The sequence below is a fragment of the Leopardus geoffroyi genome, chromosome A1 (assembly GCF_018350155.1).
Source record: "Leopardus geoffroyi isolate Oge1 chromosome A1, O.geoffroyi_Oge1_pat1.0, whole genome shotgun sequence".
Taxonomy (NCBI): Eukaryota; Metazoa; Chordata; class Mammalia; order Carnivora; family Felidae; genus Leopardus; species Leopardus geoffroyi.
This window is the reverse complement of record NC_059326.1, coordinates 235850358-235867232: the sequence shown is the minus strand read 5'-3', so window position 1 is coordinate 235867232 and position 16875 is coordinate 235850358. Positions and strand designations below refer to the sequence as shown.

Genomic DNA, 16875 nt, shown 5'->3' with positions numbered 1-16875 from the left:
GGAGCAACCAGCCGCGCAGAGCCGCCACCGGCGATCCGTGCGTGGGAGAACACGCGCTGGCACACGCATGCACTGGCGCGCGAGCGCATCGACACGCACACGTGCGCGCACGCGAGAGGGTTCCGATGCCCGGAGGCTCCGCATTCAAACGCGCACGCACGCGCTCCTAGAACACCGACCGGGCTTGCTGCCGGGCCAGTGGTCGGCGGGGCACCTGCTGCCGCCCGGGCCTTCGGCAGCCCAGCCCCCCGCCCGGGCCCACACCAGTCGCAACCCCAGGGCCTCCCAATGGATTGGCCACACGCGGGCACCCGGCAGCCACGGCGACCCAGGCACGCGCGGCCAGGCCGGTGGAGGGCGGGGGAGGGGGCCCGGCGCCCGGGGGCGCCCCTACATCCTCCGGGACTTGGCGAGGAGCTGGCATTGCTTGCTCGACCCCCTCGTCCCTCATCGCGTCCGCAGCCGAGAGCGGCCGCGGTGCGCACTCAGATCCGCGCGGCTCTCAGAAGCTCGGGGCGCCGCCGTCCCGCCTTTGATCTCCCACCCGCGGCGCAGGGCGGACGCCGCGGGGCCCAGGCGCCGCCCAGCCTCCCTCGGCAGGTGTCGGCGCCCGCGGCGGCGCAGGTCGGGCCCGGGGGGTGGCGGGGCGCAGCGGGCCTGCGGGTCCCGAGGACGCCTGGAAAGTGACTCACGCCGCTCACCACTCGGAGCCCCCGAGCCACCTCTCCGCCCGCGCGCACACGGGGAGGCGGGCGAGGCGCCGAATCGGGCTGGGAGCGCGGGGATCCTCCCGGCCCTCCTCGCCCCGCCCCGCCGCCCGCTTCCTCCGGCCTCTGCCCTCCCCCTCCTGTCTCCCCTCCGGCTCCCCACCCCGCCGCCGCCGCCAGGCCCTCCTGCTCCCCGCTCCCCTCCCCTCGCCGGTCCTCTCCGCCTCCCCTCCGCGGCCCGCCTCCTCCCGCCGCTCTCCCACGGTGCGCGCTGGTGCCCCACCGCCCTCCCCGCCCCCCGCGCCGTGCGGAGCCGCAGTGATAACCCCGCGCGGGCGGCGGAGTCGCGGCGGGGAGGCTCCTGCGCGCCTCGGCTCCGCGGTGCCCACTTGCAGCCGCCCGGCTGGGGGCCCCTCCGAGCGCCCCTGGATGGAGCCGCGCGCTCTCCCCGCGGGGGCGCAGCGCGGGCGGCGGGCGCGGGGCGCCGGGGACGGCGCGGCCATGCGGGGCCCCGGGCGCGCGGCGCTCTGTGCGCTGCTCCTGGCGCAGGTGGCTGTGCAGGTGAGTCCCCGGAGGTTGGGGGGCGGGTGCCCGCGGCTTCCCTCGCGCGGCCCGGGTCTCACCGAGGTGTCGCGGCTCTTTTCCAGCAGGCACCTGCTTGCTCCGTGGGACCCGCAGCGGCCTCGCCGGGGAGCCCGAGCGGCCGGCGACCTCCCGGGTCCGCGGAGTGGCCGGCCTGGATGGCACAGGGCGGTAAGTCTGCGGGGAAGGAGGGTCCCAGTCCTCACCAAATAGCTGCCGGTGTTGCTGGTTTACCAGGCGCTGCGAATGCTCCTTAGTCTCCAAACTCACGCATAGTATGAGCCGGCTTTCTCGCCTTGTGAGCGAGCACCTGGGAGTCGACTTTCACCAATATTTCTATTGTATTCCCTTGTGGAACAGTAGCGCTTACCAGCGTAATTGCCATAAGCAATAGCAACAAAAGAAGGAATGCGCATTTAATAAGAAAATTTACAAAAGCAAGGAGTAATCTAAAGGTATTTCCAATTGAGGCATCCAGGAAATTATAAAGCGCAGGGGACTCCTTTCTCCACGCCTCACCCCCTCCTGGTCCTCCTCTGGCTGTTTAGATTGAAGGCTCTCTGTGTGCCCTTGACTAAACGGCAGGAGACAAAAGAAAGCCATTTTTGCCCAGTACTCTTGTCAGGGTGAAAGTGGATGGTCTTCAAGGGTTGGGACATAATTGAAATACAGTGCCGGGAAGGGTAATTAGAGTTTGCGACCTCCTAAGCCATGCCGCGCCTTAAGCCATGAGTCTGGTTCGTTTGCAGCCTGTGGTTTCACTGCTGCATTTGTAAATTTCTCGTGCCTTCCGTTAGGTTAAAGGGGAAGGCAGGTGCGGGATGTCGGCTGCTAGGCGCTTTTTATCTGAACCCAATCCCTTGGCGTTTAATATCAGTGCTTTGCAACATTTCCAACAATAAGTTGCCATATCAAATGTCAGTATTTTAGAGGAACCAGGTTTGATTATCCCAACATATTTTCAGAAAATCCAGAAGATTACAGTTAATAACTCAAAATATTTGAATATAGTTTTTAACCTTTGGTAAAGACAGGAGTTGGACACACGCATGACCTATTTGGATTCTTTCTTGCTGGGAGAGTTCATGAATAGTGTATAAACGAAGCGATAGGTTAGACGAAGGCTGGGAACAGAAGACTTTTTTCGGGACCACCAGAGGGCGCTAGGTGTAAGTGATAGGAAATCCTTACAAATGACTTCTGGCTGTGTAATTGCTAGAGAAAGGTCATTATCTATTTAAAGGTCACCTTCTTGGTCTGGTCTGGCCCCTGCCTTCCTTCATGTTTCCCGTAGGATGTAATTGTCCATATTGTATTTGTCCCTCCAGAGACACTTTTTAAAAGAAGACTTCTGTAAAAATTCTAGTTCTCCAAAATCATGAAAATTCCTGAAAGTCTCAGGAGAGTTTCAGATCACTGTCCGGCATTTATAGAAAATAAGTGGTCTTCAGGTGAGAGCATCATAGGCAGAGAACCACGTCCAGAAGGAGAAGTCAAAGACTCCCTTCCCGAGTGTGCGTCCGCTGCTCCTGGCCGAGGCCGGCTCCCGGGAGCTGGACGGCAGCCTGGCTGGCATGAGGCTCCAGTCACCTGGCATTACCAGCTGGTGTCACAGGCCTAGCATTTCCATGACAACCACATACCTTGCTTGCTCAGAAACAGAAGGGGAAGGTGTGAGCCATCATCGGTGAAGTTCTAGCTTAGCGGATACACCCCCACCTCACACCCACCCTCTGTGTGTTTTAGGTCTTTAGCTGCAAACGGCTAAGTGGAGGGTTGTGTGTGTCACTGGAGGGCTCTCGTACCAGCAGGGAAAAGACTGTGCTGAGCAGGTCACCTGTGTCTGTTCAGAACAGGAGAGCCGGGGTACACTTGGTGGGTACTGCTCGGTTATCTAGGTACCGGTGACACACGTTGGCTTTGGACTCCCTCTTTCGGCCGTGAGGTTTGTTTAAAGCAACACGTCGTTCACACGGCGATTGCAAACTTTGCTCTGTGTCTGGAGCAGTTAAGCAGTAGGAAAGAGAAGCCCGTCTCTTCTGTGAGGCAGCCGTGCCCAACGAAACTATTTTCAGACGTTAAGTACACCCGTTTCGTTTTGGCTGATTCAGAATGGTGTTTCCCTACTAGGAGATTTTAATGCTTTGCCTACAAATTGACCTCTGTGATAAAAATAGCGGCTCCCGGTAAAGAGACAAGACCATCACAGATTCGTTAGCTTTTTACTTCTCCAGTAAGTTACTCTCCCAGGGCAAGGTGTAGAGGTTCTTTGGAAATTTGTTTCATTGTGCGTAATAGACCTGTTGTGTGCGTGTGTGCATTGGGAGATTATGTCGATTTACATTCAAACATCCAGGTGACGTGAGACAGGGCAATGCCTTTCAGGTTCACCTGGGGTGTGCTTGTAAATCTTCAACAGCAGGCTCTGTGGCACCCAGATCTGTAATATTTTCTGGTTCCCAAGGGGCAAATACTGGCTCCCTGGTGGCTTTCAAGCTATGGATGTGACGTCACTGAATCCTGGGGTAGGGATTCAAGGTTCGGATCCGCTCTCGGCCGCTGGTACCAAGCAGCCCTGCGTGCTCACAGGTGGTCCACGCCCCCCGCACTGAGTTTGAAACCAGAGCGGTCTTAGACTTGATGCCGTGGTCAGAAAACCTCTTGAAATCAGGCAGTTCTGACCACTGACGGGAGCAGCCGTACGCGACGTTGTCCTCCTTTACCAAATGTGTAGGGGACACAGGTGTAATTTAAAGGATTCTCGGGATGTCAGGAATCACGCTCATTTTTTTCTTGAAATCGTGAGCCAACAGCCGAGGGGATTATCATCTGAAAACCTAAGCTCAGAAGTTAATTTTTTCGGATTACTGCAGTTATATATTGACCTTTTCCAGATAGTGATGCGTGCATGATGAGACACTGTGCTTGTTTTGTTCATTCACTGAATTCTTTAGCGATGACTTTTTCCGCGTTCATTTATATGTAACCGAGAGTACACATTTGATGGTAAGCAGGGCTTTCGGGCTCAATCAGGATTGCCCCACCTTGGCGGTATTGACATTTTGTAGCGGCCTGGGCATCTCCGGCCTGGGCATCGGAGGATACGAAGCTGCATCCCTGGATTCGGTGGTCAGATTCCAGGAGCGCCACTGTCCCCCTCCCCCTTCCTGACAAAGCGGAACCGCGTCCAGACGGTTGTCTCCTGGGGGAGGGGGAGGGGAATCACTCCGGCGGAGAATCAGCAGACTGAACGGGAAAACAAATCGTCTTCCGTCGAACATTTTCTCCCTGCCTCTTGGGAACCGATCGTCGTTAAATCCCAAAGAGTGGCTTTGCTGTTGGCACAGCTGGTGTCTTGAGGCCAACAGGTACCAGCCCTCCAGAGCGGATTGTCACTTTCTGTGAAATTTTGTCGAGCTGGTCACTGAAAATTAAAGTATATGGGGTACCTGGGGGGCTCAGTCGGTTAAGCGTCCGACTTCGGCTCAGGTCACGATCTCACGGTTCGTGGGTTCGAGCCCCTTGTCGGGCTGTGGGCTGACCGCTCGGAGCCTGGAACCTCCTTCGGATCCTGTGTCTCCCTCTCCCTCTGCCCCTCTCCCACTCACGCTCTGCCCCTCTCTGTCTCAAAAATAAAAATAAACACTAAATTTTTTCCAATAAAATTAAAATATAGTTACCGTGAAATCCTATTAAAGACAAAATGGAAAGACTCAACGTTCCTCCCTTATAATTGCTTTACTAGGTTTTACTATTACCTGTGCTCTCGAGGTTATTTACATCAGTCGTATCTGTGTGGGGAGATGTGCGTAGGTAAGGTGCAGGCGCAGGTCCGGGGGCGCATCTTTCCACACTCCGTGTTGAGTGACGTCACGTGGAAATCAGCCACGGTGGGGGTATCACCCCAGGGGAACTGGCAGATGCCATCCACCAGGCCGTTCGTGTTTTCCCCTCAGATAGCTGGAGGTCCTGCATTTGTCAACAGGACCCTGGATGTGTTTATGTAAAAGAGGCTTATCAGTGACGCTATTTTGAGCGTAGATATCCAGTGTCCCCTCCAGATACAGGATGCATGTTACGTGACTTCCAAAACAAAGGTCAGAAGAACCGGGCTGATGGCATCTGGAAGCAGTTTGATTTTTTGAAAGTGGTAATCATCTTTTATGCGCAGTAGTTGTGCTGATTAGCTAGTGTTCCCCAGCCTCTGTTGGGATGCACATAGGCTGGGGTGAGGTGGGGAGGGCTCCCTGAGAGCCCCGGGAGGCAGGGGGAAGAGTGCCAGGCCACACAGCTGCTTGGCACCGGCCTCTCCCCTCGGCCCGGAAAGCTGGGCAAGAGGCAGGTGGGGTGGGGCTTTGCGCTCTGCCCCTCGGAGCCACCCCGGATCGGCCACCGTCGCATACACCGGCCAGTCCCTGACCGGTTTCCCCCTTTCTCCTGTCCTTGCCTGCAGTTCAACCAGATTTGTTTTATTGTCTCATTTCCCTGGTAAACTGTGAAACAATTCCAGGGTGTTTTGCCCCGCGGGACACAAATGCCCTGCCTTGACGTCGATGTTGACGGTTGGCTCAAGTCGTCCGCCAGACCCTGCTGCGTGCGGCCCAGCTCCCCACTTACCCTCAGGGCACCCGTTCTCACCTGCGTGGCAGGGCCAGGCCCGTGGGCCTAGCACTGAGCCCAGAAGAGTCGCCTGTCAAAGCTCTTGACCGGCGGGGCGCCTGGGTGGCTCGCTCGGTTAAGTGTCCCAGCTTTGGCCCAGGTCCTGATCTCAAGGTCCGGGGGTTTGAGCCCTGTGTTGGGCTGTCTCCTGTCAGCAGAGATCCTGATTCTGATCTTCTGTTGCCCTCTCTCTCTGCCCCTCCCCTGCTGTTCTCGCTCTCTCGAGATAAATAAATAAACTTAAAAAAAAAAAAAGGTCTTGACTGGAGGAGACCGCATCCCTGGAGTCACAGAGGCCATTGTCCAGCCTTTGGTTAACCCGCCACTTGATGGGGCTGGCTGCCTGGCCCTGGACACACACCTAGCCCCAGGCTTCAGCATGGGGGGCTCCAGGCAGGGCCTTCCCGTCCGTGGCCTCCCTTGCCCTCTCCAAACCCACAAATGGTCACTGGCTGTCTGCTCCTTCCAGAGTAACCTTTCTCTTACCTGCTGCACAGCACAGGGACACACGATCAGGCACCTGTGTAGAAAGAGATCGGTTGAGAACAAAACCTCACTTTTCTAGAAACAATAATTACCCAATTACCCCTTACTTCTGACCAAGTGCCATTTCTGTGGGATTCTGTTTTATTGTATCTTACGACTCCAAGAAACATGTCCAACTCCTGCCAGGGCAGAAGAGGGCCCCACTTCTCGAGCATCCATCACAGCAGTCTCCCGACGGCACATGCTGGTAACGAAAGGAGCTTGGAACCTTCCTCCTGTGCTTCCCACAGCGGGGAAACTGACTCAGATGTACAGAGAAGGCAAAACTGGGGGGTTGTCGGTGACTGAAACCCGGCAGACCTGTGAGGGGGCCCTGAGATCTGACAGCCCCTCGGGGGTTTCCGGACTTTTCCAAAAATTGTTTGTCCGAACGTGTTTTAGGCTCGAGTCCTGTGAATCAGAGTGGGCAGAGGATTGTGGTGAGTGTCTGGAAAGACCCTGGGCTGTGGACTCTGACGGTTGGCCAAGAACTCAGGCCAACAAGAGGGTCCATCACGCTTTTCCGTGGGAGCAACCGCATAGGAGCATTTCCCAATGTTAGCATCTAGAAACCCGGAATATGTCTGCGTAGGGTTTACGGGATTCCTCGATTTAACAAGAAAATATTAAAATATTAAGCAGCGAGGAATGCCCATCAGATTTGCCTTTTTAATAACTGTTTTCTGAAGCTAAAATTTGTCAGCTCAATGGAGATGGTTGGAAAAAAAACAAAAAGTGTGACTCAAAGAATATTTAGAACCATAAATGATTACATATCATCATGAGCGTAAGGTGAAATTTATGAAATGGAACCCCACATGTCCCGTTTTTGAATTTCCTGGGTCTGTAATCTGTTTTTCCTTTGAAGTGTCATAGATTTTGCCGACCTGGGACTAGCCCATGATGGGGCACCAGTGACTTCCCTACAGGCTACTTTGAAGGTTTTCCCTCCTGACTCTGATTGTTTGCGTCCCACGGTGGGGACCTGAGGTTGGCTCGACGCTGCAATTTTCCTCCGTCGTGTTTTACCGGGTGGGAGTGTCGTCTGGCAATAAATTACATTCTAAGACTGACTCCCAGGTTCTTTTTAGAATTCTGAAATTACTCAGCCAAGCCCCGTCTTTGTCTTTCAGAATACGAGCTGGTGTCCCCCTATGAGGTTGACCACAACGGAGACTACGTGTCGCATGAAATCACTCACCCTCAGAGGAGGAAGAGGGCGCTGGCCCAGCTCGGGGCTGAATCTCTTCACCTTCGGCTGAAAGGCTTCAGGCATGACTTCCACATGGAGCTGAAAGCGTCCAACCTGGTGGCTCCTGGATTCATGGTGCAGACGCTGGGGAAGGGAGGTACCAAGTCCGTGCACGCCTTCCCGCCCGAGGATTTCTGTTTTTATCAAGGCTCCTTACGATCCCACAAAAATTCCTCGGTGGCTCTTTCAACGTGCAAAGGTTTGGTGAGTACCCGCCGCCGCCAGTGAGGTGACAGGGACAGTGGCGTGTGTGAAGGGGGAGGGCGATGAGATGTCCCTTGAGATCGTCTAGCTGACTCCTCCGTCATCGCAGGGCAGATTTCACTGATCTGTGAAAGCAGGAGAACGTTGTCAAGGAGCGCTGTCTACGAGGCGTGATGCCGTCGCCTTGGGCCCATTTGGCGGTGGCCCATTCTGGAGAAATGTCTTCGTTCTGCAGAGAACAACACGAGTCCCCTGGTGGACCGGGTTGATTATTTGATCGGCTGCCTGAAAGCCCTTTACTCGTGTCGTTCTGTGCAGGATCACATGCTTACAGGTTAGGGTGGTAATTCCAAGTGTGACGAAGCCGTGGCCGGGAAGCGCGGGTCTCACTGGACTGATGACTCTCTGGGCATGTTCCCCATCTTCTTAGCACGGTAGAGACTTGGATGGTGAGCAGCTCGTTCCGGGAGTATTCCGCAAGACGAGCAAGCGTTTCTAATAAATTTTAATTACTTTTTAAACACGTATTCATCTTTAAGAGACAGAGCGTGAGCGGAGGAGGGGCAGAGGGAGAGGGAGACACAGACTCAGAAGCGGGCTCTGGGCTCTGAGTTGTCTGCACAGAGCCCGATGCGGGGCTCGAACTCACGGACCGTGAGATCATGACCTGAGCTGACGTCGACCCTTAACTGACTGAGCCACCCAGGTGCCCCAAGAAATTTCCATTTGATAAATGAGCAACGTTTCACAGTATGAATGGTATGTGATGCCAGATGTCGCATGGTCACAACTGAGCCAATGGTTCTTCTCTGTCTCTGTCTCTCTCTGTCTCTCTGAGGGATTGTGGGTGATCATTTCCCGTGCGCGGATGCTCAGTCTCTGGCCATGACGTGTGGCAGACGTTGGTGATTTTTCACAACGTTGGAAGGTGCCCCCAACTGGCAGTGGTGGATTTTTTGTCACTTCAGAGCACCTATGGACAGTCCTTTGCTTTTCCACACAACAGTGAGCTTAGGAATGCTTTGCTCCATTCTAGGTCATTAGATAGGTTCCTCGTTAAAGTCACAGGAACAGAAAAAGATTCTATTGAGCCGATAGACAGCAGTGATTCCGTTAGTGATGATGAATGTCATCCGACAAAATAACCCCCGCCCCCCCACCCCTCCACCCCCCTCCCCCCGTCTCTTGTCTCCCTCACACCGGCCACGAAGGTTTTCAAAGGTAAGTGCAGGTTAATTTGCTTATTTTTCTTTATATTTTGTATTTTATTTAATATTTTGTATTATGTTACAGGATTATAATCACTTTATATGAACGTTTTCTGGGTTGTGGAGTCATCTGAGCTTCCATTATTTCTTATGGGGAAATTCTCTTGGATGTATGAGAGCTTTGGATTATAAGCACGTTTCTGGAACGAATTCTGCTCACAAGCCAAGGTTTTACTCTATCGGACTTAGACATCGAACATCACTTAAATGCCTCTGGGGGTCCCCTTCGCTGGTCCCTTCATTAAGGAGCACCCAGCCAAGTTGAGAAGATACCGGCATCCCTCAGGCTGAATGCAAGCCAAATCTTAATGCCTCGTCATTTAATTTTCTTGAAATATTTCCATATTTTAAAGCAAGAAACGCTTAGTAGATACTTAGAGTCTTGAGTACATTAATCTGTCAGACACAGATGAGTGAGATGCGTCTTAGGTAGCTGAGTGAAGATGTGTGGTCATGTTTTAAGGTCTTGACCACATTTTGAACATTTATTACATTTCCAGAAAATGTTTTACATCTGTCTTAAGCTTCTTTCTCCCTTTGGAAAGAGGGAATTCAGACTCTGCATCTTAGAAGGATTTTGTGTATGGGAGTGCGAGTATCGGATGCCCAAGTATTTGAATCCCTTCAAATACTACACATGTGCAAATGCTAAATCCCGTTAAAAATTGCCAAACAATATTAACACTTGCTTTTCAGGGGAATGGGAAATGGGTTGATCCCATGTCTACCCTAATTTGTGAAGGGCTTCTGGTTTGAGAGTGATCACAGCCGGGATCTGCCAAGGATTTGGCGGTTATTTGGCATAATTTTTATGATTGAAGACGGTGTGGGTGATTTCTTCCATGTTCTCCCAAGAAAAACAGATCTCCCTTAATTAAAGGGCTAGAACTCTCATATAATGCATTAAAGGAAAAGATCTCCTCCTTGGCTTTTTTAACGAAAGCTCAGACCTGGAATGGAAGCCATCTGTGTGGAAGGGAGGCACACCATGCCTTCAGAACTCATATCCTTGGATTTGTTTGCGGAGCTTGGGCGAGTTGCTTCCCATGACCCCGGCAGGGGTGCAGACTTAAACAAGACTCCTCTGGATAACGAACACTGGAATTTAATATTTCGGTCACTGGAATAGGAATCTGTATGCCTTCACCGTTCATCTTCCAAACCCATTAAATCCAGCTTCGCTGATATTTTGTCTGTAGAGGATCATTACGAACATGACCTCGACTAGACTTATGAGTGTGAGGGGCAGGGGCATTTGCCATATGACAAATCAAAGGCATTTTAAAGAAGAAAAAGGGAGGATAAGAAGTCCTCTGTCGTTAGCCAGATAAGGAAAAATATTGAATGGGAACGTCCCTCAACTGGGTGCCAAGTCCGTTATTTCTTTCCTGATGGATGGCTACCCCATCTCTCATTCAGATCTCTTGAGGTATGAAGAAAAATGGTGTTACATTAGATGAGGGCTTCTTTTATTGGGGTGGGGGGGAGGATCTAATTAAAGTCCCAGGTAGATCTCAGTTAAGCTTTTTTTTTTTTCCCCAGTGTTTCTGGTCGACCCACCTATTGAGTGGCAGACAGCCTGTAGAATTCTCTTTTGTTTGCCCGTTGTCCCTCACACCCCTTTGCAGACTCTAGTGGAGAGCATGATGCAAACAAGATCCCTGGTGGTGGAGAAATCACCCATCCTCCGTTCTCCTGGTTCTCCCTACAGCGTGGGACTGTTACCTTGAAGTTGAAATATATCGCTTAACTAAGAGTTTAATGTCTTCAACTGGGGAACTTGGTTGACAATTGTGAGACGGTGCAATTTGCAAACCGATAAGCCGTTTTCTCCCCAGGTTCTCGGAGTTTGAGTGTGGGAGCCCTTGGCCGTAGTTGTTCGGTAAACGGGTCTGAGGAACACTGTCAAAGTGAGTAGCTGATGGTGTGGTCCTATTTATAGTAAGCAACTGTTCTTGCAAGACTAAAATGACTGTTTTCCCAAGGATCTTGGGAGACGCGAATGAGCTTCAGAACTGGGCGGCGCTTGGAGCCTTCCAGAGGCGGGCATGAGTTGCCGGTTGTCTGATGGGAGAGCCAGGACACAGGTGATGTCACCGCAGTGATGACGGGAGGGAAAATACAGGCACCAGGAGATGCGGAGAGGGTGCATCTGGGAGGTGGCAGATTCAGCCTAGGTTCCTGGAGTAGTTTGTCCAAGCCGAATCTTCATAGGAGACTCGGGCGTGATGCCCGATGGAGGAGTCACAGGCTGCCCCGGGGAAGATTCCTAACATCGTTCACCATCATGGAGTTCTCCGCTGCCCCATCTGTAAACCCTAAAAAGACCTCTAAAGGTGTCCCGGTACTTCCACCAAGCGTCTTGACTCAAAATATTTCTTCTCTCACTGCATCAGGTTATTTTATTTTATTTTATTTTTAAGTGCTTATTTATTTATTTTGAGAGCGAGCGAGCGCACGTGTGGGGGAGGAGCAGAGAGATAAGGAGAAAGAATCCCAAGCAGGCTCCGCACTGTCAGCACAGAGCCAGGCGGAGGGCTCGATCTCATAAACGGTGAGATCGTGACCTGAGCTGAAATCAGGAGTCGGACGCTCGGCTGACTGAGCCCTCCAGGCGCCCGAAGGTTATTTGTTAAAAAAGGCAGTGTGTGTAATTGCCATGTCCCTACCTAACTGACATCACAGATCTGTTGTGGTGACCAGCATGGGTGTGTAAATGTGTGGGCACAGCAGGTGCCTTTCAAGAATGACTGCACTAGTGAGCGTGGGAAACAGCCATGGCCAGGACAAGAGCGGAAGAACCCGGGCTAACTTACTGTGGATTTTGTGCCGGATGCTTGGCTAATAGCCTCACTGTTGTTATCTCACTTAGCCTAATGACCACACTAACATAGGTACTGTTTGTTTTGCTTTTTTTTTAAGTTTATTTATTTTGCAAGAGACAGAGGCAGCAGAAGCAGGGCAGGGGCACAGAGAGAGAGGGAGAGAGCGAATCCCAAGCAGGCTCTACGCTGTCAGCACAGAGCCCCACGTGGGGCTCGATCTCCAGAACTGTGAGATCGTGACCTGAGCTGAAATCAAGAGTCGGATGATTATCTGACTCAGCCACCCAGGCACCCCAGTACGATTTTTTTTTTAAAAAACGGCTTTATCGACATGTAGTTTACACGTCGCTCCCCCCCTTGGAAATGTGTAATTCAGGGGTTTGTAGTAGGTTTCCAGATCACTACCACCTAATCTGAGACTCTGCATCCCCTCAGAAGGAAACCCCTGACAGTTCCCATTTCCCCAGGCCCCATCAGTCCTGGGCCCACGAATCTTACACTCAGTCTCTATAGATTTATTTACCTCATCTGGCAATTTCCTGTAGAGGGAAGCATACATCATATGGTCTTTTGTGACCGGCTTTTTTTCCTTAGCATAATGTGTTCACGTTTCGTCCATGTTGTAACCTGCATCAGAACCTCATTATTTTTTTAAACGTTTACTTATTTTGAAAGAGAAAGCACAAGTGGGGAGGGGCCGAGAGAGGGGGAGAGAGAATCCCAAGCAGGCTCCACGCTGTCCGCAAGGAGCCGGACGCGGGGCTTGAATTCACAAACCAGGAGATTGTGACCTGAGCTGAACCAAGTGTCGGACACTTAACCACCCGAGCCACCTAGGCGCCCCAGTGCGTTATTTTTATGGCTAAATAATAATCCCGTGTACACATATACCACATTTTTTATCCGCTCAGCAGTTGATGGATATTATTGTCTCTGCTCTTTCTGGCAATCGTGAATAACACTGCTGTCCGTGTCCTGATTCTTGTGTGGCCGTACGTTTCTCTTGGGTTTATACCTAGGAGCGTAACTGCTGCGTCCTATGGGAATCCTGCATTTAACATTTTGAGGAAATTCCAAACTGTTTTCCACAGTAACTCTCCCACCTTGCATCGCCCTAAGCATCGTATGAGGTTTCTGATTTCTCCACATTCTGGCCCCCACGTGTCCATCTTCTCGATTATAGCTCTCTTGATGACCATGGGGTATCCCACTGTGGCGTCGAGCGGCTGGATAGAGAGCATTTGGTTGACAGTCTTGGTTGTTGTTATTCTTGTTACAGCTTAGTTACTGTGTTTTCCTTCCGGCACTTTGAAGATGTCATCCTACCTCTCGCCCCCTGTTGTTTCTCAAGAGAAGTCTGTTTATTTCATTGCAGTTTTATTGTTTTATTTTGTGGCTATTTCCCGATTTTCTTTTTTTTTAATTTTTTAATGTTTATTTATTTTTGAGAGAGAGAGAGACAGGAGGAGAGAGAGAGAGAGGGAGACACAGAATCAGAAGCAGGCTCTAGGCAGGCTCTGAGCTGTCAGCACAGAGCCCAATGCGGGGCTCGAACCCATAAGCCACGAGATCATGACCTGAGCTGAAGTCGGATGCTCAACCGACTGAGCCACCTAGGCGCCCCTCCCGATTTTCTTTCAGTCTTTGTCTTTCTACATTTTTACTGCGATGTGTGCGCGTGTGGCCATCTTTGTCCTCACCTTTTGGGGCTCCCATTATGCGTATGTTGGTGTGTTCCATGGTGTACTGCATTTCTCTGAGACCCCATTAATTTTCCTTCATTTGCCTTTTCCTCTGAGCCCTTCATCTTGCACAATCTTTATTGATCTGTCTTCAAATGCACTGATTCCTGCTGGCAGTTCAAATCCACTACTCAGTTTCTATAGTAAAGTTTCCTTTGTGATACCGTAGTGTTTTTGGTTTTGGTTTTTTGAAAGAGAGAGAGAGAATGTGAGTGCGAGGGAGAAAGAGAGAGAGGGAGGGAGAGAGAGAGAATCCTAAGCAGGCTCCACGCTCAGGATATGCAGAGCCCGATGTGGGGCTCCCTCCCACGACCCTGGGATCATGCCCTGAGCCTAAATCTGGAGTGAGACGCCTAACTGAATGAGCCACCCAGGCACCCCTGGGATATTGTACTTTTTAAACCAAAGAATTTCCATTTGGTTATTTTAATAATTTCTCTTAGTCTGTATTTTACACCTTTGACGCCAGGCCTTGCTTTAATTCTTCAGACGTCGTTCCCTTTGGTTCCGTGAAGGTGTTTACAACAGTTGCTTTGAAGCACGGGTCTACTAAGCCCAGCATCGGGGACCCCTCAAAGCAGTTTCCGTGCCTGTCTCTTTTCAGGTTCGGGGCCACACTTTTCTGCTTCTTTGCATGTCTCATCGTTTTCTGCAAAAACTGAGCCTCACAGAGAAGGGTGGCGACCCTGGACCCTACCCACGGTCTGCCGTCCAAGGCTTCCTGCGGCTGTTTCTTTTCCTCCTGTCGGTTTCGTGACTTGGCAGGACTGGTTCCGTGCAGCCTCCGATGTCGCTTCTCACGAGTGCCACCTGGAGCTCGTGCGCCGTCTTCCAGAGAGCCCGGCGTGCTGCTCTGCGGCCGTTGGTGGCACCCCACCCGCTCACCTGCGCTAACTGCTAGCGGATTGTGTTGTTGGTGTGTGTGTGTGTGTGTGTGTGTGTGTGTGTGTGTTCATGTTTTACGACGCCCTGGGGCATAAATTGCTCGGCGGTCTGACTCGACTAACGTAGAGCTCCTTTGGAGGGTTCCAGACAAGCTCTTGCAAAACTGCTCTTTAATCAAATCAGACTGTGAAGCAATTTGCGCTCCAGAGTGGTAGTGATAAAAAAAAAAGAAAAAAGAAAATGAGCCCCTTGAGGGGAGCCCCCCTTTTAAAGCTGCCGCTCCTCTTGGGTAGGACACATGTGCTCCTGCGTGGAACGGGGGCCAGCAGTGTCTGCTTCTCCCCGAGTGCCAGGCACCCCTACCCTATGAGTGGGGCTCCGGGTGAGGCTGTGGGTACCCAGTCCCCTCTGTCTGCTTCCCGGCCTGCAGCTGTACCTTGCAGATGAGCTGGTATGGGGACAGCCAGGGTTCCCTTATTCTCAGCCTGCTGAGTCCAGAGAGGAGCTTCTGTCCTGAGAGTTGTGGCCGCTTGTAGAAGGCAGATCGGTTCTCGTGGCTGCGCCTGCCTGGAACACAAATGTTGTGGTAGGGGGGGCAGAGGGGCAGGAGGCCTGGTGAGCAGGCCGCTTACCTGGAAGTGTAGCCCTAGAATGGGAGTCGGGGGAACGGGAGGCCCTTGTCCTCTTGGGAGCTCTGTCCCACCGACTGGGGGAAGGGTGAGGCTGTGACTGGCCCACGGCCCAGAAGCCACCAAATTTTCACCATTCTTTCCAAGATTTATGAAATTAGAGTCTGTAGGTGTGTCTCCCCGTTTGAAGCCCTGAGGACAATTTACAGAGACTTTTAATGGTTCGGGTGTGTGTGTGTGTGTGTGTGTGTGTGTGTGTGTAATTTCTAGCAGTTAAATGATCGTTTCACTGGAGAGCAGACCTGCCCCCCCACCCCCCGTACACTTCCGTTCTGGAAGTCAGTCTCCACTAGGTGCTGTCATTGACCCACTTTACAGATCATTGCCCAAGGCCACTCTACTGTCCCCCTGTTACAGACGACTCCCATGGTCATTCTTAAAAGAGTGGGCTTGGCATCCAGGAAGCCTGACTTGAGAGCCAGCTCTTCAGACAATAGTGCACCCTTGCTTCCTGGGATCGCCAGGACAGAGAGAGACAGGGTGTGGGTGGGGGAGGGGCAGAGAGAGAGGGAGACACAGAATCTGAAGCAGGCTCCGGGCTCCGAGCTGTCAGCACAGAGCCCGACGCGGGGCTTGAACCCACAAAGCGTGAGATCGTGACCTGAGCCGAAGTCGGACACTCAACCGACTGAGCCACCCAGGTGCCCCTGAATGATGGTATTTCACATTTACAGATAAAAATATATTTACCCAACTTCTGTTTTGAGGTATAAATAACTATACAATTCGTTTTAAAATTCGTGTCATCTGATTTCTTTCCGTGACTGCTGAACACCCTAAATTTTCTGTCGGGGCATATAGTTTATTCAGAAAGGATTTATTCGGTAAGGTTTCTGACAAAACAATGTTTAAAAACTCCCATTAGTCAATACTGTTAATGAGGCTTCTGTAGATAAGGATTTTGTGGCATATGATGGGATTAGATTTTCTTAAAGTATTTCATGCAAGTTCTGTATTTAGATTGTCACCTTAGCTCCACCTCACCCCCCCCCAAAAAAAAACAAGTCTGTCCACTGCCTTTGGCACAAAATCTGTGTGAAATTTAGCCCTTCTTATGTAAATCATTGTGTTTGTTAAAGCTTTTAATGCATAGGATACATACCCCTTCTCCTAAAATCTAACTATTCTCTTGTTTCCGGCAATGTTGGAAAACCGGTAAATCCCACAGTTCCCAGTGTGCTTAAGAATTCCTTCACATGGTGGGGGTGGGGGTGGGGGTGGGGGTGGGGGTGGTGGTGCCTGGGTGGCCCAGTTGGTTAAGCATCCGACTTTGGCTCAGGTCATGATCTCAGGGTTCATGAGTTTGAGTCCCGCTTTGGGCTCTCTGCTGTCGGTGTAGAGCCTGCTTGGGGTCCTCTGTCTCCCTCTCTCTCTGCCACTCCCCCAGCTCATGATTGTTTTTCCCCCCACCCCTCAAAATAAATAAACATTAAAGAAAGAAGAATTCCTTCACTTGGTTGGAGACTGACTCGGTGCGCTGGTCGGAGCAGTCCTAGGTTTTATTCCCAACCTCAGACTCCAGGGATTCTAGGGAAAT

At 51.7% G+C, this 16875-nt stretch overlaps 1 protein-coding gene across 1 annotated transcript in view; it reads left to right on the top strand.

Moving 5' to 3' along the window:
• Positions 1-894: 894 nt before the first annotated feature.
• The window catches only part of ADAMTS16 (ADAM metallopeptidase with thrombospondin type 1 motif 16), a 160072-nt gene continuing 144091 nt past the window's right edge, over positions 895-16875 (top strand). The window contains exons 1-3 of the mRNA XM_045442729.1: positions 895-1268; positions 1358-1460; positions 7607-7929. Of these exons, the coding sequence (XP_045298685.1) occupies positions 1137-1268; positions 1358-1460; positions 7607-7929 (558 nt within the window). The 5' untranslated portion in view covers positions 895-1136. The remainder of the gene's footprint in view (positions 1269-1357; positions 1461-7606; positions 7930-16875) is intronic.